The sequence below is a fragment of the Mytilus californianus genome, unplaced genomic scaffold (assembly GCF_021869535.1).
Source record: "Mytilus californianus isolate M0D057914Y unplaced genomic scaffold, xbMytCali1.0.p SCAF_6, whole genome shotgun sequence".
Lineage (NCBI taxonomy): Eukaryota > Metazoa > Mollusca > Bivalvia > Mytilida > Mytilidae > Mytilus > Mytilus californianus.
The window spans coordinates 43,980,047-44,003,666 of record NW_026262712.1 but is presented as its reverse complement, the minus strand read 5'-3'; the positions used below and the strand labels follow the sequence as shown (position 1 = coordinate 44,003,666).

Sequence of the window (23,620 nt, the reverse complement as noted above, 5' to 3'; positions counted from 1 at the left end):
ATTATCTAAATCATTGCCGGAAAGGTATTTTTTTCCCAATTGATATCTCAAAATCATATCCCAACACAGCATCATTTATCAAAGCATATAGTGAATAGAAGGAATATTTTACACATTTTATGTTTTACAGAAGTAAAACAGAAATTCTAGATGTTCTGTAATGAATATATTAAATGCAGTTATCAATTTTAAGGACTTTAATGGTGCAAATAAATAATTTTAAAATGAGTGTAGACCAATGTACAATATATATATAAAAAACTTATCACAATCAAGCTGCTTTCACTTTCGTTGGTGACTACCATAGTATTGTCTTTTCGATAGAATACAAAAATATCAATGGTGAAAATATAAAGATCCAGAGCGATACTCAGTGGCGGATCCTAAAAGAGGTTGCTGGGGATTGACACCCCCTATTATTGGAAAATTTGTCTTTTTCATGTGAAAAATAGACAAAAAAATGGTAAATAAAGTACTAGTACTCCCCTTTTATCCGAGAAACCCTGGCTAGCACACCCTTCCTTTCTTCACAGTGTCTGGATCCGCCCCTGATACCGATATGTAGTACTCAACTATGGGTCATAATATAGGACTAAATACGTATCGTAAACTAATTTAAGGGTGAGGGGGCCCATATATCATGGCTAAAATTGTACTTAGTCGTTTTATACAACCTTTTGGCAAGTTACAACGATCTTTCAAAAATAACATGAACAGTTACCATCATCAACGTACTTTTTTCACTCTCTATTTTCTAAGTAATGGACAACTGTTTTATGTTAATATTTTACAGACTCATTGCAAATGTTAATAACTAAACGACGGCTGAGTACTGTTAGCCACATTTATTTAAAAACAAAGAAATTAAGAGGGAAAGATCTTACGGGGATTCTCCTCCGCCATATTGGGAATATGGTAACTTCAGTTACCATCATCCTCTTGTCAACAGTGAAAGTTGACTAGGGAGTAAAATTATGATCACTGTGATCTTCTTCTTCTTACCGCAAGTAAACCCTTTTTATTGGCTTTGCGGGATGTACAAGTACGAAGCCATGTCCGGTCAGAATAGGGACTCATCGTGTACAGAGAGCGTCACGCTCTCTACATTCATAAAACCGTTGCAAAAAATGAGTGAATAAACTAGGTAACTGTGAACTACTGCTCATTCACTATACCCTGTTCTCTCCACATATTAAAAACACTCAATATCTGTAGCAAAACGGTGTGCCACAGCTATGACATTTGCAAGACCGGTAAAGGACCCCTAGCTGAAGTTTTTACGGTAAATCAAGTGGTTGTTATGGGAAGTTGCTGGGAAAAGTGTGACTTAGACGGAAATATGTGTTTTTGGACAGATAGGTGAAACAGTATACGCCCTGCAGTTAATGGATGCAAAAAATAAAAAAAAAAATACCCCCAAAATATTGAAAAACACATGCTAGAACCCCCAAATCAATCCTATACCATAAATCATACTAGCTATCATTATGTTAAAATATCATAATGTTCTGTTCACTATTACAAAAGATAAGTTGCTGAAACCTTTGTGTTCACAGACAGCAAATGTCATGTATGACGACATGGCAATAACATTGTACAGCCGCGAAATTTTGCAGTCGTATCAAAACAAAATCCTATCAATCTATATCACTCACTTGTTTGAATAAATTTATTCAATGAAAAAAAAAAGTTAGCGTTTTGCTTGATTCATATTTGAAATCTTTTTGATAATTAGATGATTTTCTCTCAAGTGGATGCATCCATGATTCTTTTTGCTTTTTTTCTTCACTTCGTCTATAAAGGCAGATCTTGGTGTTGTGCCTGACTGCAATGATTTATTAAAATAACGTTTTAGTTCCTTTACTTCAACAAATTCGTCGTTCTCTTCAAACAATAAAATACCACGTGGAATTTCTTCATCAATCTCAATTTTTGCTAAATTTCTCATTTTTTTTATGTGACGGTCACATAAAAGGGAATGGTCACATAAATAACATGTGTACACAAATAAGGTCACATAACATGCATTTTGCAAACGCGGACTGGCGGATGGTGAAGGGTAAAACCTAATATCCCCTTCGCCGCGCGGTGGGGGCATAACAAAAATATTGATTGATATGTTATGTTAAATTTGTCAAATGTGCAATATTTGCAATTGTGACATTATGATTGGTATTTGGGTCAATTTATTCTTTTTATTGTTTTTAATTGATTTTAGAATATTATTAGTGATTGTGCTTTCTTTTAATAATGACCTCCCATTGAGCACATTATTGTCAAATTTGACTTTAATGGTCGAAATGCTGCCAGGATCCAGTGCAAATTGAAAGTTTACTAATAATTACATGAACTTGATAACATTTCATAAGAAGAGGACTATATGATCAATGTTATGTATAAAATTACTGTTTGCAAAATTGTCAAGTTCAAAACACGAGAATGTTCCTCCAAGACTTTCATAATCATTATTTGGCAAAACCTTTTCAAGTGTTGGGTCATCAATGATATTTAAATTTGCATCTCAGTTGATCTTTTATTTAAACATGTATTCCAGTCTTTTGTAGATGTTAGTTTGTCAGTCTTTTGTCGTATAAACTATATATCATTGATGAGTTTTTGACTAGGCAATTTATATTTTTTAACATGGGATGAAAAATTTTGTCTATAAAACAAAGTCCTTACAACATACACATGATACATGAAAGTAACAAATAGTATATTTAGGACATACTGCTTTCTTCTAAGATTCAACAATGGATCTTCTGTAGACAAAACGTGTATTTGGAAAACAAAATTATAAACTTAGTATCATTTTAATGAGTTTTTACAACCAGGTATACTGAAACCAGTGCTAATTTGCATTTTGTCACTGAGTATCCTTTGGCTAGAAATACTAGAAGTGTTTACATGATATATTGATGATAGTGTAGCAAGCCAGGGGTGACTAACCTAACAGACAACAAAATTTAAATCTCTAGAAGTTAAACCACTTGGAAAAGTAATAACTCTAGACTATTACCGATAAGACTGAAATTTCTACCAAATAATAAATTATTCTCCTGCCTTAATGAAAATACAGTCAATCAGATTATGAATTCAGCTAATGTATATATCCTGGTGAAAAGAACACCAAACAAGTTATTGAAGTTTCCATTTTTTATTATGTAAGTAGTTTCATATATATTAAATATGTATTTCACAGTTTCTACAACAATTTTATACTACAGAAATATTCTAGCACCTCTCTGAACCAGTCCACGGAGTTCAAAATAAATATGTAGGAACTACTATCTTTTAAAAATATAAGTCACAGTTTAAAATTTGGTACACAAAATGCATTATTCATTGCCTTAAAATTCATGAAAAAAGGAGGTTGTGATCCGAGTACCATATAATTCTCTATGTAGTATTATATAAGGATATGTAACTGAGATATACGAACCTTTACACGTTGGAGTCTTGCTATATAATTTATTAATTTAAGCTAACATTTTATATAAGATTTAATACTTTCTAGAGAAGTTAATCAGAATCCTTTTCTGGCAAAGATTATTTAAGATTAGAACACTGATTCCTTATCAGTTCAAAATATGTTTTAATCACTGTCAGGTCCTTCTTTACACAATATTCCTAAAAATATTTAGGCAACTGTCAGTTTCTTCCTGAAACAGTACCTATTTAAGATATCAGTTAGATACCCAAGGAAGCTGTGTTATTATTCAACTGGCATTTTTGCGTAAAATTGATACAATAAAATTAGAAAAATATTTCAAGCAAAAAAAGCAAAAACGCAAAATCAAATTATTATTCTGTCGTACTCCTTATCTTTATTATAGTGTATGTATGTCCCTTTAAATGTATAAAAAGGGACTAACTGTGCACCAATTATTGTGGACCTGTTTCTGTATTGTTATGAGTTACAATTTAAATAAAGCTGATACTAACAATGAACACTTAATACCAAAATTTATGATAAAAGAGATGATTTTTCATTTCCTATTGTTAATTATCCTTTTTAGATGGTGACGTTCTCATCTTATATATCTCAACTTGTTCGATTCGCTCGTGTTTTTTACAGCGTATTTGATTTTAACGAAAGAAATTTCTGTATTACTGAAAAATTATTACACCAGGGTTTTCGATATCACAAACTAGTCAACACATTTACTAAATTTTATCAAGGTGTGTTTATCGGCACAAGGACAACATTCGCAAATATAAATCAGCATGCAGACATCTTATACGTTCAGGTATTCCACATCCAATCTTTTATAGTAATATTCTATACAAAGCACAAAAATGTCGGCATTTACCTCAAAAGCTAACCAAACCTTAAGATTTATGGGATCTGCAACTCCTCTCTAATCATTAAATCTTTCTATACAGTTTGTTTGTGACATTAGGTCTGTAGGGGTGGGTGCAGGGGTATTGGATCAAAAGTTTTGTAATCCCCTACCACACAGTATGGAACCATCTCATCAAATAAAAAAGGTAATAGTTCAGATCAAGTTCCTTAACCATTAAAACACTTAAAAAAAGTTTTACTTTACAATACCAAATTTAAATGTTGAATATGTAATTCTATAAATACATTGAAATTTTAAATATTTCTTTCTCTTTTGAGACTTAAACAAATAAGTTAAAATTCATTAATTAAAAATTACTTAATGTTAGGCCAACATTTAAGAGAAAGAGAAGTTCTAAAGATAATTAATTACATAACAAGAACTATATGTTAGATTAGATTTCTTTTGTCTCCACCTTCTTTTCTACTATGGATTTCATTTTTTTGGCTGTTTGGGTTTATTCAAAGTGTTACCATAGGGCTTCCTTCAGTTCTTATAGGCTTGTTTTGACGAATGGCAAGATTGGACAATTTGTCCAGGATGGACTGTTGGTGACCTTGCACCCTCTAAAATTGTCTTACCTGCTCACGCAGGTAAGTAATATCAGTGGACAGCGTTTTAATTGACTTGGTGTTGTGGCTGATCTCCTTCAGAAGCAATTCTTGGGTAGTGGTGAAAGTGGATAGTGCCTCTAATTTTTGTTGATTAGCATGAGAATTGTTCAGTTTTGGTCCAGGTTTGTCTGATGGTGGTGGAGTCGGCACTTCTGGCTGAGGTTTTGGGGTCAAGGTTTGAGGTGCCTCAGACCCCATACTTTGCGGCAGGATATATTCAGCTTCCTCGTCTTGTATGTGGTCTATATCAAAGATGTACTGCACTGATGATGCAATTTCAGGCGAGTACGGCTCTTCATCAGGACTCAAAGAAGTTGACATCGGTGTCTCTGGTCTCTTGGAAGAATCTGGATAAGTAGATGTGGAGGTGACAGGTAAAGTCTTTTTAACAGAGGTGACAGGTGAGAAAGATGTTGTAGTAGGTGGATATTCTAATTGCATGTACTGAGAAATTAAAGAATACTGTTGTAGAGTAGTCAGCAGTTGAAAAGTCATCGTAACATACGGCATACAAAAATCGTACAGGTCATCCGTAGGAGATGCTGAGCTGGACTCCAATGGAATGACCTGAGCAACTGTTGGTCTTACTGCTGTGGCTGAGATTCTAGACAAGGGTTGTTGTACAGATGGGCCAACTGGTGTGGTATGGTGGTGTTGAAAAGTATGTGTGTTTGCCTTCAGTTAAACTGGGGGCCCTAGTCTGCTCTGTAGTGATGACTGTTGCCTAGCTAGTCTTGCCAGCAGCCACCACATTGTAGGAGATGTTTATCTGGTTAAGGTGAGGAGCTGATAGAGCCACTGCTTTTACTGGAGCCTGAACCCTAAATGCTGGCTGTGCTAAGGGTTGGGCCAGAGTAGTTATGGTAGTAGCCAGAGGTCTTGCTCGGACTTTGGAAGCCCAATTCTTCTGGTATTCTACAGCTGGCAAAACCTCATAGTCTGGAAATCCAGGTATTACATTAAATTTATGTGGCTTGACACTGGTATAGAGGTATTCAGTATCTCCTTTGAACATGTTCTTCGCCATGCAGGCATTTCTCTGGTTGACATGTGGCATAAAAGTGTCCACTTGTCTGTGCAAAGTTTTCAATGACTCACACCGGTGCGTACATACAGAGTGAACAGAAGTATGGGGCCACCTCTTGAGATGTGGGCTTCCATGCGGCTTTTCTCTGCCACGTAGGCTTCCTCCACAGGGGAACATCTCAAACATCTGTAGGCCAAGCCTCTTTTTTACATTCGAATTTGGGACGACATCTGAAAAACACAGACGATAAGTAGTCTCCTGTAAAGTAAAGGGACTCTCCCGTTGTAAAGCTTCTTATATATCAGTTTGCCCATGGAAACTGATCACAACCATCCTAGCAAAAGACCTATTATCATGGTTATTTCTATTTTTCAGTGCATGTGACCCTTTTGGAAATTGTGTTAAATTCTGTAAACCTTATATTATATTGCCAGCATTTAAGTTTAGGTATAGAAAATGTCTAATTATAAAACAATGACCAAAGTACATATAACTTTGCAAGGTTTAAATTTGATAAACGTTAAAAGTATATGTGACCTCCCTAGGTCAAATATATAATGATAATAATAACAAAAATCATTTGACTTTTAATTAAAGCCAAGTCAAATTAATCGTCAATGACAACAGTTACACATGTAGAACTCCATAACAATTTCAACAAACAAATTTTCTTTAATTCGTGTGTAATGTGGACACACGTTTTTAGATGGCAAAACTAATAACAGGATGTTTTGACTCTTCAAAATAAGTCAAGACTTTAAACTTTTTAATCCATTTGGGGTGGGATTGACCATAACATGCTTAATAGGGTTTCAGTTTGTCATGATTGACAACTTTCCTTTTGCTATGACCATCCATTTGAATTTCGTAATTCAGGTCATTTATTTTCTTGGTCACAAGACAAGGATCAATTAAAAGGAGTTGTAATTTGGAACATATTCCTTCCCTTTTAATCTCATTACGGTACGACACTTTATTTGAGACTTTGTATCCATATAGTTTTGTTTGTGTGTCATTAAAGTCTTTTCGCCTTTTACAGTTCACTTCCAAATGTTTTCGTGCAACACAGTGTGCACGTTGCATTCTTTCTTTAATGTTTAATGCATGATTGCCCCATGAAGTATCACCTTTATTTTTGTCTAATTAATAGTTCATATGGAAGTCTAACCTCATTTCCCAACATGAGTATATTTGGGGTCAGGCATGTAGACTTATTCGGACTAGCTCTGTATGCTCCTGCTAAACTGCCCAAGTTCATGTCCCAAGTGGTCTGTTCTCTCCTAAGGTAGAATTTTATCATGGATATTATACTACGGTTTAATCTTTCAGGTTGTCCATTACATTTTGGATTTCTAGGACTTGTCCTAGTTTTTCTTTTTTAAAGAATTTTACATAATTCCTGAAAAATTTTACTTTCATAGGCACGGCCTTGATCAGAATGAATAGCCAATGGACTGCAAAAACGATATATGACTTCATTCAAGATCAACTGTGCACATACAACAGCAGTCTGGTCTTTAACAGGAAACATCTCAACCCACTTTGTGAAATAGTCAGTCACAGTTAAAATAAGTTTATTGCCTCTAGGTGTGGTGGGTAAGGGACCTAGAAAATCAGTGGCTAATCTTCAAGTGATGCATCTTGAGGACTTATGAGGGGGTTTATTAGCACCACATATGGCACATTGGCTAATCCAGATATCTACATCCTCCCTCATAATTTGGCTTTTGTTTTCTTTTTGCCCTAAATAGCCTGACAATACAGGATTATGCATGTTTTCTAAAATTTCCCTTTTGAGTAGGAATGGGACTAAAAACTGGGTATGGTCATTTACACCATCCCTTTAACTAAATTGTTCATAACAATCCATTTCTTATTACAATGGAATCCCATATGTGCCAGTAATGTGGATTCGCAGCACTGTTTTGCTGTATATCAGAACTTGTGGGTCTCTGACCACTTTCCTTCCATTTAAGGAGTGGTCCTAAATCAGGGTCATTTTCTTGCAATTTCATTTTATGCAACTCAGTTTCTGAATGCCCACCCTCACAAGGTGTCCTAATAGTTTTGTCCTTCTCCTGTTGTCTGGTTTTAACCATACATATGGGGTAGTAATGATTTCATTTCTAGGGACTAGGTCATCTTTCATGTCTTTATTTTGACCTGTTATTGTCTGGTTTAGCATCTCTGACAAATTCACCAGAGAGCTATCCATATCAATGGCCGTTTTATGGCATTTCTTACAGAGGCCAAATTTTAGAAAATCAAAGTTATCAAGTCACATTCACGGGGATTATAGCATCTGGACATAGCGTCAGCGTTGCCATGTTTGATACCAGGACGATACCCTACCGAAAAAATAAATGGTGAGAGTATCTCTTACCATCTGGCAACTCTGCTTTTTGGTTCTTTTAAACTAAATAGCCAAATTAAGGCTTGGTTGTCTGTTCTGACACAAAATTTCCGTCCCAATTGTCTATAGTATTCAACAAGATGTCGGATATCTAACAGCTCCTTGTCAGTTACGCAGTAATTTTTGTCTGCTTTATTGATGGTACGACTCCCATAAGAGATAACCTTTAATTGGCCGTCTTGCATTCGGCTTAAAACGGCATCGATTGCTATATCAGATGCATCAATGTCAAAATAAAATTCACCCTCATCTTTTGGAAAGGCCATTATTTCTGTGTTGGTAAATACACTTTTAAATTTGTCAAAGGCAACTTGGCAGTCTTGTGTCCAATTGAACCCTTTGATTTTCTTGGTTAGTTCTGTTAGTGGTTTTGCTAGGGATGAAAAATCCTTTACAAATCTCCTATAGTAACTTCCCATGCCTAAAACTTGGCTTACTTCAATGACAGTTTGGGGAGTAGGCCAAGTTAAAATTTTATAGACATGACAAGGATTATGTTGAATTCCTTTTTTTTTTTATATAAAATGGCCAAGAAAAGTAACTTCAGATTGAAGTAAAACACATTTTTCTGGTTTTTGGAAATTCAATCTAAAATAATATCTAGCCATTCCATATGTTCCTCAATGTTTTCACCAAATACAAAAATATTATCTAAATATATGAGTAGATATAAGAAGATGTGGTATGAGTGCCAATGAGACAACTCTCCATCCAAGTCACAATTTATAAAAGACATATATGAGACATATTTGCCATTGGAGACCATTTAAAACTAGCTCCATGAGCTTTTGACATGTGGCAGGGCCATTACAAACACCAAATGTCCTAGTTTTGAACTCATAGAGTCCATACTTTGTTGTAAAAGTTGCTTTGACAGGAATTTGATTGAATCCTTTTTATTAGGTCGAAAACGGAGAATAAGTTTGCGCCTGACACAGCATCAAGACAATCTTGTATCCTTTGTAGAGGGTAGGTATCGGCCAAATATAAAAGATCTCTCGTCGTTATACCTGTGAAAAGTGGGACTGAAATATGAGTTGGAAAAATAGACGGACGAACGAAATGACGCTTGTTCTCACCACTCTAGAATTTGGATATCAGGTAAACGCGACAAATCCTAAGCTCGTCTACCAATCTTTGTTTTAAATGGAAATCGATATGCCGTCTATAAAAAAACATTTGGTGTCATATATTATTGTTTTATAATGAACACATTTATCTAACATTGATTGATTAATTGTTGGTGTTTTAACGCAACTTTTAAGCTCCACATTTTGGCTATTTCGTGGCGACCAGTTTTTATTGGAGTGCCCGGAGAAAATCACCGATCTTCGATAGGAAAACTGACAATCCTAGTCAATTAAGATTGAAGTCGAGTGCACCCGCACGAGCGGGGTTCGAACTCGCAACCTCAGTGTTGACTGGCTAGTGATTACAGTAGTAGAACTACTTAGACCACTTGGCCACCGAGGCCCCTATCTAACATTGAGTATTCATGTGTATTAATGAAAAATATTAATGAAGCTTATTTATTATATCAAAATACGTCTCCTTCATGTTTCACTATCGTGCAATGATTTTGCAATTTTTTTAAGTCACTGTTGTCTTCTTTATTTTCACAAATTACTATCACAAGACTTCTTTTTATTGGAAGCACTGCCAACTGAAGATGCATGTGATTTCCTGTTTATTTTTGTAATCTATACGTATTGATTTCATATTGTATGTTCGGAATCTTCCCATGGTATATGTTTTCATATACCTCTTAATATCTCCATCAAACCACTTGTGTTTAAATTGGTATCATGACAATACTGTGTGAAGTCACAACGCTGTACCGTGGCAAATACTACAAACATGCTTCAAACCATGCGAAGATGCTTCAACGTAATATTTCCCACCTGCATATATGTCTGACCTTTCAATTCCGAACAAAAATGTAACCACATAACACCCAGCAGTAAATATTCTAAGCCTCGGCACTGCAGAATCAGTCACTTGTATATACATGGAAATTGTTTATACACTATTGGATAATATGACAGCAGTACCACTTAAAACGGGATTTCAGGAGAAAGAATTAATTATAGTAATAATGGTTATTGATACAAGTATATTAACTGTATTAGGCATCTAGCACAATAGTCAGGATGTATTTCAATTTTTTGAACTGACTACTTTTTTTCAAGACCATTTATTCATCATGAAGGAAATTTCATTTTATCACCAACTGTGTGGACATTTTACCTCAACCACACTGTATGTTCTAACAAGTCCACATAAGGATGCTGAGCTCCCAAAAAATTGGTAGTGGTGAGAAATAGCTAATCTATATTTTTCTACCAATATTTTATAATGTTGTTGAAATTGTTTTAAGGCTTTGCTTTTATACATTTTTCCATGAAAATACTGTAGCTATTTTTGGCTTTTAAATTAAATAACGAGTCACATAGTTTTTTATGTTTCTTCTTGCTTTGATTTTGGTGCTGTAATTCTCCACTGTCGAGTCGTAACCCATTCCTTCTTGTCTTTTCAGTTGCCTCTACTCTCTTTTCTGTGACCAAACAATATGTAATTGATATTCTGAAGTCGGTGAATTGACTATGCTTATAATTGATTCATTGCTCAAGATGTAATTCCATTTCAGTAACCTATTTTGTAATAGCAGGAATGTTTATTAAGAATTGAATTAACATGTCAATGAAAGGAGATGTAAACGTGTAGGTGATATGTTAATGAGAAAGAAACCAAGTAACAACAATACAGCAAATGTGATCTAGAGATAAACATATAGCATTCAACAATTAAAACACTTTTCTAATGGTGTGAATGTATTTTTTTTTACAAGTCAGTTGTTTTAAGTTTATTTGGTTATTGTTTTGTCTTCAACTATTTTTTTTAAATTTTTTTTCTGTTGACATAAACACAATGATAACTATTAATGAAATATTAAGTAAATTATCAGCCAAAAAATCGGTGTTTAAATCATCAGAAAAAGAAAACTCTTAACAACAAAACGTTAACGCAATGCAAAAATATAAATATGAAAATTACGATTCAGTTGTACCAATTTGAATAAAATCTGACCAGAAATTATCCCTCTATATTTTTTTTGTAAAAACTGAAATGATACGAAATATATCTTTAATTTCTAACAAAGGGACATCATCTCAATTTTTTGGGCAGACACATTTTTTATTGACGGCTATTTTATACTGAAGATTTTATTGTACATCGAGGTACATATCAATCAGGGTTTTTTTCTCAACTTGATGTAAAATTTGACGGCCTCCGTTAAATTTATTCACTGATTTTCATAATTTTGAGCTTGTGTTGTATAGATTCATGTCTGTTTTTAAGACGGTTAGTGGTCTTGTATTTATAAATGATATGTTGTATAATTGCCTATATAGGAATATTTTCAAATAGAGAAAAGTTAACGTATAAATTAGTAACTATAGGTCACCGTACTGCATCAACAATGAGCATAAAACATATACATAACAAGTTATTCGACCCAAACGAAACAAAAAATAAATGCACACAAAACGAATAGCATATATAACGCACGACAACAAACGTCAACTACTAAATTTTAGGCTCCTGACTGGGACAGGCACATACAGAGTTTGGCGCGTTTTAACATTTGCGAGGCCCCCTCCACCTTATACAATAGACAATAGTTTTACAGCAAAACATAATACAATTTGAAAATCTGTTGACAAATCTAGACTTATTAGATCGACACAAAATCTAACAAAACAGACCAAAAAATACCGATCTTGCAGTTACTCTCAAAAGTTAATACCATCTTAATAAACGAATCGTGTATCTAAGACTAAAAAAGTAGGTTTTTTTGTCTGTGTATGTGTTTATCGGTTGATTGAACATCTCCAAAATATTATTTTAATTATGTCATGTAAACTTTACAAGGATCGATTTACGTAAACATGGTAAACAGCTTATTGAGTATTGTTTATATTTCAGACTATATAGAATAGAAATAGCATTTATTATTTCTATAGTGCATTGATCTAAATAAGTTAACAAGTTAAAGTAAATATGCTGGGTTTTTAAATTAATTAAAGAATTACTTAACTCTTTATACGCTATTTATTATGCCTTGCAAAACAGTAACTGTTTGACAATAGAAGCAATTATACTCTCGATATTTTACCTGCTACCAATCTTTTCGCACAAATTTCCTGTAATTAATTACGTTCCTTGTTACTTTTACTGAATATGTTAATCTTTTCTAATTTGTGTAAATATTTGTTAACTTATTTATTATTCTAATTTATGGATGAAAGAAAGTTTGTTGTTTTGTTTTTTTTAATCAATAAGATTTCCGTACAAAATATATATCTTAAATGGAAGTTCTAAAGAGTATATATCAATTATCTATTTCTATGTGAATATTCTACAATGGTCACTTATCAATATTGCTGCCTAGATTTAGTTCATGAATAGTTTCTCTTTTAAATATTATGGGGCAGCAGTTCTGATAAGGAGTCGGCAGACAATTTTCAGCTAGGTTAACCTTTTTGTAGATCTTTACTTTCGAATAGTTTTCGCAAAAAAATATATGTATCTGTAACAGTTCTCGAGGTGATAGGCACAAACGCAAGAAAACATGATACACATCTGCAATGAATAACTACTGCAAGGTGTCGACGAACGATATCGGCTTTCCGAATTTTTTGGACCTCAGAGCTCTTCGACTTCGTTCTTTATCGTGCCTTTTGGATTTTGTGGTTCGATCGTCTGGCGTACAAAATTTTAATCGTGGTATATATCACGAGTTTATTGTTTACTCATTTCTCTTAGTCTTTTTTTTTAATAGTGAAAGATAATTGACATAAGCACAAAAATTGTCATTTCAGGAAAATAGCTTCTTTGAGGAGACAAGTACCAATTTCTGTCCGTGTTGGCATGTTTGAAGATTTTGCTGATCATTTATCAAATATTGGTAAACAAAGGCATCGTTAATTAAGGATAGTGATTTCTAAAGGGAGTCAACTGACAAGCTTGGCAATTTATGACTTTTTCAAGAAAATAGGCAAAAATTGGCAAAATGGTAAAATTAGTCATTAAGGGCAACAACTACATGAATGATAAATGGCCCGACCATTTTGATGTAAATGGACACTAGGTTGATCTCAACATTTTGAACCTTTCTTCCTGTGTCACTTTCTCTTTATTCATAACAGTTAGCAAGCTAATAGACAAAGTCTATACCTTTTTTGTTCTTTTTTAGCCATTTTGGTTAGCATGCTATCTGTACTATTTTCTAAATATTACCAAAAAGGATTTTGCCAAAGTTTGATTTCAAATTGGCGAAGTAGTTACAGAGAAGGTGTTTGTAAAGTGAGCGAACGACGGACTTAAAGTGAAGAATAGCTTTGGGCCAGGTGAGCTAAAACGAATGGATTTGATTGATTCCGTGTTGACTGGTTAATGATACAGTAGTTTGACTACTATGACCACTCGGTCATCGAGGCCCTTAAACTAATTGAAGATTTCAGAATATTGGGTTATTTCCTGATAGCTGCATTTCTCTGTCGATTTTTTTTGTCTCGAGGACGATGTTTCCGTCATTTGATTGAAATATTAAATCACCATAATAAGACTTAAACACCGCACATTGTCGGAAAGTTCTTTAATCGTCACACAAAGCTAAATAAATACCCTTTACAAATGTTAAGATTGATTAAGTATACTTTCGAATCGATTGAAGCTGTCTGCGTATTTACTTTTTTTTGGCTCCATTTTAATGTTTACGTGTTATGTTTTATTGACAGTCTGTAATAAAATAAGGAATTCACGTAATCATTTTTAATTCTGTCCAAATTCAGCTTACATTATATCAGAGGAGTAGTTTACAATGCGGAGTATTATTTTTGTTTTCAAATTAATTTATGTTTTATATGTTGTTGCATTGGATTCAGAAGAATGGAAATTAATATTTAAAGCAGCCACTGGAGGTAAGATAAAATAAAACAATAATATTTTAAGAATCATTTGATGAAAAATATGACGGTTATTATTGAAGTCATCACCATCATAATAAATCAACGGTATCGTGGTAGCGTAAAAAGAACGATAATTAGTGTTATTATAATTCACCTCAAAATGCCAGATTTGATTGGTTAATACGAGGAAGACAATTTATTCTATCCTATGGTAAATTCTCTATAACCCTTCACGGAGACGCTTGATCAAGTGTGCGCTTTATAAAATATGGATGGTTGTTATGTACAAGACGTCATAATTCATTACTTTGAATTTGAAATTTAATAGACAGTAATAACAGAACATTCAGTATAATAAATTAAATAACACATATCTGAGAGGGTGATAGAGCAGATTGTTACCGCCCCCGAAAATACATTGTCAACCTTGGCTTCGCCTCAGTTTACAATGTTTTCTCGGGGTAACAATCTGCTCTATCACCCTCTCAGCTATGTGTTTTTTTTTATGTAAAATGAAATGAAACTAAATTTTGGCAAACCTTTACACAATGTGTAATGCATGAAAAGAATAGTGTTCAACCATAATATATACCTTGCAATTGACAATGTTTACGGGAGTTATGGGACTTTTACCATTTTTAGAGTAATGTAACAATGACACCTTGTTAACGAAATTCCTCCAAGACCATCTGATAGAGAGTTCCTATATTTGGTAAGATTGTGAGGTATCGTCTTTTTATCGTATTATTTTGTTATTTTGATTTCACAAATTTCGCATGAGTTATTGAACTTTGAGCATTGTTTGGACTACCTATCAACTACAATGACATTTTGTATACGCATCTCCCCTGGGGTAGTTTGGTTGAAAACTCTCATACTTGGCAAGATTGATAGCCACCATATGTAGTTGACCATATTTAACGGTCATTTAGATTCTACCCTTTTCGGGCGTCAATGGACTTTGACCAAAGTTCACGCTTGGTCTTTAGTTTTCCTATAGTGTTTTGTGTATTGCTGCTTGTCTATTGAATGCAATTATTATTTACACTCCGACACAAAATAATGTGTAAACTTTGGAAAATTAAGCGTTCCTAGTAAATGTAAATCCAGAAAAGCGCCTCAGACGTACAAAATGTAATGTGTTATTTTTATTTGTAGGCAATGGAAGTGTGTACGAGCTATTTACCGGTCCGGATATTCTAAATGTGGATAATGCACAAGCACAATCGCTAGTGCAACCAGTAAGGGAGCATTTTAAGTCGGACATTGTTAACCAATGGTCAAAAATCGGTATTACAGAGGTATTTACTTGTAACTATTATTAAACTAAATTCCAGCATATGAATAATGTTTCAGTTGTCGTTTGTTAATTTGTGTGTTTTTTTTTTTTTCTCTCACCTGAATAATCGAAATTCAATCATAGCGTCATAAATTCACACAAACCCTTCCAAGAACTGTTCAACAGAAAAAATAACCGTCAAGCTTTTTCTGTTTTTTATCTTAAATTATGAGATTGAACTACAGTTATCTCCTCCACATTATGCATTAAGATTTCACTCAGCAATATATAGTTATGTGTTTTAATTATTTCTTATGGTCAGTAGCAACCAATTAATAAAACAATCTGCTCTTTTTTGCATCGTGTTAAATTTATTTCTGTATTCTACGATTCAATTTTTTTATGGAAAATTGAACCATAATTGTATAAGGATTTATTGGACAGATGAATGGTCATCCCTTAATATATTTAATAGAGATACGTCGTTTTAGTGTTTAACTTCTTTTGCCTCTAACAATCAAACATCAGCAAGAAACTGAAACTGGTTCTACAGCTTAAAGTTCATGCGATTAAGATGATTTATAACCAAACATAACTAAGTATCGAAACCTTCATTCTACTGATGATGTTTTACCTTTTTTAATCCCGATTTACAGGTCCTTGTTAGAATACATAACAATGGAGAGGAGGTTGCGTTCTTTATGTTTGACGGAGTAGGCAGCAACAAGACCAACTGGTTCAGTCTTGCGCGTTTAAAACAGTCAAGTTATGCTGATTTATACAACTCTACCAGCAATGTTGCCGTAAATTTTTTCAGCATAACCGGGTAAGGGAGGTTAAAAATATTGTTAATTCTTGTACTACCTTAAATATAATTTGAGTCGAATTGATAAAATATTGACCACTGTGTAAATCAGGAAAACATTTTCAAATTCCATTACTTGTCTTGATCTGTGAAAACCAGACAAGGGTTCCAATTGTGACTTTATTCAGAAAAGACAGATTTATACATTGATGCCTGCTGCATGCCCTCCTATTGAAGTTCACCAGATTTCCTCAGCCTCTGTTTATTACCTTGAGATCTGTCTCCTCGATTTATGAGATTTGAACATCGGTAAGCTACTGTTGCTTTTAATTAAAGTCCTCGAACGAAAGATATGTCATACTAATACATCTACGAAATATTTATTTTCTATTCAGTTTTAAAGTTGTGGGTCACTTCGATAAAAATCGAAAGCAAAATCTTTAGGTCCATAACGATGGAGTAAGTACAACAACAAAAAAAGAATTCTACGCCATCTTAAAATTTCCCCAACGTAGCTAAAAAAAAACATTATATTTCTGTCGGGGTGTGGTTTAAAACAAATGTTTTGTAAAAAAAAAAGTGAGTGTCCTTGGTTGTTTTGATCATTTTTAAAAGAGAAATATGCATTTAAAGGGGCATTTGCCGTCAAATTCATTATCACCCATTTGACATAATTATGGTTTTAGCTGGATATGAATAACTTCTTACTTGGCTCACTTGTTTCACTATCCAATGTTGACATTCTTTTCTTCTTTTAAATAATTGAACAGGCTTAGGGCATGCAAAACCAATCGTCAGCTGGCGATCAAGTTTGGGTTACATGAATGCGGGATCAATGAGGTGGAATTATTGACATACAAGTCAATAATACATTTGCGATGTTTTCGATCATATTTTGACAAAATTGAACTAGACCAAACTGACTGCTCGTACCGAAATAATCTTTCATTATTCCGCTATCAGAAAACAATTGTATTATTATTTTAAATTCGCAGATAATGCCCCTTTAATTTAATCGGTATTTAGTTAAATTATTTTGCAAGATATAATTGTTTTCAGACTTCAAGTGCCATCACTTATCTATCGAACCTTTTACATCAACTCAGTATGGGATGGTTGCCCAAATGACACTGGTTGGCTAAATATTTTTGATGAAAACAGCATATTTGGTTGTCCTGTGTGGGAGGAAGTATACTTAACACAAGTACCAGCTATACTCTATAGTCCACTCCAAACACTGGTAAATTACGAAGAAGGTAAGTTTTAAGTAAAATGAAACAAGTTTCTGATGATGATAATATATAGAAAATTATTGAATCGATGCATGCACATATGCTAAATTTACATTTTGTTTTATTGGTTCTTCCTTCATAGTTTGTTTACGTTATCTCTAATCTTTGTGTTTTCCTTCGCATATGCACTATTTGAATGTCATTCTAATGAGATGCGCCATGGATAAGATAGGTGCATACGGAAAAGCTTTTGTAACTTTGTACGGGAAGACAATAATTCAATAGTAGTACATTTCTGAAGATTTAGATAAAATAAAGGATTTGTTTTATATTCAGGTATCTAAAACATATTCAACGTTTTTGTTTACTTGAAATGATAAAGACTTTACGAAAATTACAATTTCCTATATCTCCGTCAGAAATTTACATTTGAACTTTTGTTTTATATCTTATATTTAATACTTTTATAAACGCGTCTTGCGTGCCAAATTATAAGGCTGCTATATTGGATGAGTATTTGAAACCACTGGGTCGATGACATTGCTTGTGGAAGTTTTTTTCCCGCGAGTATCACCAGTCCATTAGTCAGCACTTTTTTGTTGACATGAAATATCATTTATATCTTCATATTCTGTAAATTTACTGTTGAATAACAAACAAGTTTTTTGTAACCTAATAAATAGATTGGCTAAGTCATATTTGACAAAATGTTTAGGAATTTTCAGTTTTTAATGCTCTTTAACTTCGTTTCTGATTTTGAACTGAAGCCTGAAATCTTTAAAGAGTTTTTGAATTTAAAATGCACCTTTAACCGATTTTTCTAATATAACAAATGAAAAAAAGCATTTAGTACAGTTCGATTTCAATTTTGTTGATTTGTCGTTCGAGGATTTTGGGATTTTAACCGTTAGACTAATGGTTTCCTGATGAAGGTTTATTCCGAAAAACTATTCGGACGAACGTTTTTAAAAAAGTGTTATTTTCATTAATGGCTACTTTTTAAATATTGTGCAAAAACTCCAGTACATGTATGCTCCGATTGATTTCTGCAAAACTTTGACTGTGTTGTAAGGCTCCCTCTCTGTTTTAGCGAATTTTCTGTTTCGTCAATCCACAGTTACGGGACTTTCACTGTCCGATTTAACTACTTTTTTCAAATTTTGTTCCATACCTTGATTATGCTTAGTTTGATATTTGGAAACCGTACACAGCTGTTGCAATTGGAATAGTAAAACATGTAAAATGCCTTAGAAGATGATTATTTAATTTATTTAACATTCTAGGTTTACGGAACTTAAACCATAATATCTGGGTTTTTTTATCATTTCACACTTTAGGTCAGTATGCTTAAATAAATTTTCTTCAAAATTTACCCGTTTAAGGTTGTGAGTGTTGATTTTTTAAATTTTCTTGTTCGTCGTTCCAGAGTAATCAAATGTATTGAAGGCAATATTCATACGCCTTAGAATATCTCCAAGCAAGTTTCCTACGCAGCGATTTCACTTACTTCTGATGATTACATTAACAATTCCAATGTTACAGCATTAAATGTCTTCAGTGAAGCTCGAACGCAGATATTTTAAATGATGACTTCTAAATTTTCCCCCTAATTCTGGAAACAATTGTAATATGCACAAAATAAAAATCATTAAGCATAACAGGCTTATGATTTAGTATATTGGATCCGCGTTTATCCCAAATGAGACGCGTGAGTGGCGCTCGAATCAAAAACAGTTAAATGACCAAATCAAATACGATTTTTTTTTTTAAATCCGAAAAGGTACTAGTATTGCGTATCACATGTATCACACCGTCTTTTCGCAGCTGCTAATTTATATAAATCTACTAGTTATTCAATTTTAATCGTTTATGTAAATGACGAATATACAAAAAATATGTGAATCTGCATTTCAAGCATTTTGGTTTATGAAACAGGAAACAGGATTTTGCAACGGAATTATTTAAGTCGGGTCAGTTTTAGTCAGCGCATGGTAGCAGACATTATAAAAATAACAAATTTAGGCATGCGCTGTATTTGTAAATTCAATGGAAATTTGACTATTAATTTAACCTGGTCAAAGATTTAAAATATGTGAGTTTGGCGTCATATCTAATGCTGATCATTAAATTGTCAAAAACGCATATATTTCGTATATACCCAACGTTGAAGAATATTTGTGATGGTCGCCATTAAATAATGACTTGTAACTAAAACTAGCAATACGGATGCTATAGTGATAAATATAATTGCATCTACTCTTTTGAGTTTGTAACCGTTATCATTATTTTTTTACAGAAGCCACTGCTTTATTAGCTGAAAGTATGACTGTATCGGTTAGATGTAAGTTTATAAAGGACATGTGTGAATACATTCAACAGATGTAAAAACTCCTCAATTATTGATGATTGACTGTAGGTTGCTGAACGTCCAGTTACTAATATTTCATGCATTTTCAGGACAAGAACATATTAACAATTAATACAATGGGTTAAGGTCCTGTATAATAGATGCCTTCCGAGATAAAGGTCTGGGAAAGGACTGCCACTGGAAAATGAAGGTATATTTGACAGGGACAAAAATTTCACCTTAAAAAAGGCCACCTACGGACCACACAAAGAGCTATTGCATAGCTTCTGAACGTTCAAAGAGCGTGGCACTCTCTTGACAAGAAGCCTCGGATTTAACGACCACATTCTGACCGGACGTGGCTGCGTACTTGTACATCCCTCACAGCTAAACGTCGCACTGTGGCAAAGGTAACTGCCGGTCGGAAGAAGGCATAGGTGACCATATGTGTATCCCCTTACTCACCCTCGAGGGTAAATCATCAATTACCAGGCTTATTAATTGGTAACCATCAAAACGCTCATCGGTGGCGCACGAAACCAAACAGTTGCGAAGGCAAATCAAATATTACGTTTGAAATCCATTAATACCAGAAAATTCAGAAAAGATGTGCTAAATACGTAAACCATGATCTATCATCAACATCGTCATTAAAGGACAATAACTTAAATAAGGAGTCGTCTGACATGTAGATCTCGTCTTGAAGATCATATTTGCTATTTAAAGTTTCTCACCATCTTTTACACTTTCCAGAAGAAAAAAAACCATAAAAATAATGTAAAACTTATTATTTCAAGGCAAAAGGTCCTATAACACAATGAATTAGTATGATAAGAAGTCTTCTGGCAGTAGACACATCTCAACATTCTTGACAGTTCTACCCTGTCAGAATTTCTCTATAGTGGTTTTCTAGATAATAGACAAAACTTACATTTTACCCCATTTTAAGACATGGCGGCCATTTTGGTTTGTTTAAATGTAGCCCAGTAGTTTCAACAAGCAGGCAACATTGTCGACTTGTGGGAAAAAACTATCATTATTATGTACGATTTTTTCAATTAACATTAACATTTATTTCATATAAATCATGGCAGTTGATAGAAGTAATATGACATGCGTTCGAATGTGTTCTACGCCAGTGCAGCAGGATGCATCTTCCTATTGTTACAAACCATGTGATTCCCCGAGTGTTATCGACGTGGATCAAAAAGTAAAACAACTAAAGGAAAAATTAACAGTCGATAGAAAGAGTACATCAAGTAGGTATTTTTGGGAAATCGATTTTTTATAGCATTTTTAAACTTCAAGGTCGTCTTTTTTCTTATAAAAGTAAAATGACTGTTAAAAATGCTGACGTAAATAAAATCTGATTAATAATGCATTGCAAAACAAATGCGTTTAAAGATTGTTTATAGATTGTTAAACGTTGATTTGCTATTTTTTTTAACAAAAATCAATTTGGTATATATTTAACTACAACTTCATTTTAGGGATGTTCGCTGCTTTGATTCAAAATAACAAGCTTTTTAAAAGTCTTATAAATTGATAGTATATATTAACGGAACACATGCAGACGACAAAACACAAGGTTCGAGTCCTTTACAACGAACGAGGTATTTGTTAACGACCTTGACTACATATTAGTGTCTTGCACGGTCAGCAGCTCCGCTGGAAATTTTTCTCTCCAGATTTTTCCATATATTTAACATTGGCAGTTTTTTAATGGCACTTCATGAATACAACCAGTGGTTTTCGAATATCTTACCAAAAGTAAAAAAAAAAACCTGATTATTGAACATCCCAAAAGTATTGTTTTAAACGTTTGCCTATTTCAATGAAAATAAAATAAAATAAAAACAATCTAAATCAATAATCTGTTTACCTCGTTATGCACTATTTAACCTTTTATAATACAAGTAAATATGTTGGCATTAAAGTACTAGAGAAATATCATAGACTCCGAAAAACCGCAATTTTCATCTTGTGTCAGCGTCATGTACATGTATATCACAGTTTGCAGTTCGTATACAAGTAATAGCGTCTGAAGCGATTCAAAAAAGAGGGAGACGACACCAACCAAGGGTGCAATAAAAAAATCACACGTCAAATAAAACATAGTAAATCAAAAAAGGCAATAAACACTTAGAAGGATGATGCCCAAAGATATCGATATTTATGGATGTATTAGACAGAAGATAAGCATGAAAGTCTCAAATGTGGCTAAAATTAATGCCTAATAGTTTTCAGGACAACACAATATTTATTATGTATTGATTGATTGTTGGTTCCTTAACGTCCAGTGTCAAATATTGCATGCATGTACAGGCCGATATCAAATATGCAATATATACAATAGGTAGGTCCTGTTATAGAGGCCGTCTGGGATGAAATTTATACTGGCATTGGAAAATGAGGGTCTATTAGATAAGAACATAACTTTTCTCTTGAAACAGACCACCAACGTATCTCTCAATGATTTGTTGCAAAGGTTCTTAACGTGCAGAGAGCATGAAGACACCCTCTCTAGACTAGACATCGGATTTAACGTCCCCATTCTGACTGGACGTGGTTGCGTACTTGTACATCCCGCACAGCCAAATGGACGCCCAACTTCGGAAATATGTATCAAACCAAATGCATGTATGCATTGCATATAATTTACATCCATACTAGTGTAAGCTTAAAACAATCCATATTAAAGCTTAATCCAAAACTGATACGAAATATTAAAGCATATCCATTTTTTTTCTTTCAGTGTATAAAAGATCTTTAAAGTGTGTTTATGAAAACAGAACATCAGCAAAAACCATGGGAATTATGGGAGCTGCAATTATCGGGTCTGTTATCGGATTGTTTGTGTTCCTCGATTGTTTAAGATGGAAGCAGGGAAATGAACAATAAAACTTGGATACTAGTGTTAATAAAACTGTAGTAGGCTATAGAAATCATTGTATTCCCCAAATTCACCGCATTCAATATTTCTTTACGTTTATTATTGTTTATCATAAAATTGAGAATGGAAATGGGGAATATGTCAGAGAGACAACAACCCGACTGACAACAGCCGAAGGCCACCAATGGGTCTTCAACGCATCGAGAAAATCCCGCACCCGTAGATGGTCCTCAGCTGGCCCCTAAAAACATTGTGTACTAGTTCAGTGAAAATGAACGTCACACTAAACTCCAAAACATATAAATGAACTAATATTAAAAAAACATACAAGACTAACAAAGGCCAATGGGACAGGCGCAAAAATACGGCGGGGTTAAACATGTTTTGTGAGATCTCAACCCTCCCTTATACCTCTATCCAATGTAGAATAAAGAAACACATAGCAATACGCACAGTAAAACTCAGTTTAAAAGAAGTCAGAGTCCGATGTCAGAATAGGTAACAAAAAAAACTAAGCAAAATGACAATGATACATTAATGTACAAAGGACTACTAGCAGTTACTGACATGCCAGCTCCAGACCCCAATTAAACTGATTGAAAGATTATGTCTTTATCATATGAAAATCAAGTACAATCCCTCCCATTAGGGGTTTAGTATCATACCATCATAAAATATATGAGAAGAACATA

General features: G+C 33.8%; 1 protein-coding gene across 1 annotated transcript; it reads left to right on the top strand.

Moving 5' to 3' along the window:
• Positions 1–14,270: 14,270 nt before the first annotated feature.
• On the top strand, positions 14,271–23,271 carry LOC127706178 (uncharacterized). The gene is made up of 7 exons (XM_052210619.1): positions 14,271–14,384; positions 15,531–15,673; positions 16,308–16,477; positions 17,516–17,712; positions 19,985–20,029; positions 21,130–21,294; positions 22,791–23,271. Exons 1-7 carry the CDS (start codon positions 14,285–14,287, stop codon positions 22,934–22,936), a joined length of 966 nt encoding a protein of 321 aa, XP_052066579.1. The 5' UTR covers positions 14,271–14,284; the 3' UTR covers positions 22,937–23,271.
• Positions 23,272–23,620: the final 349 nt, after the last annotated feature.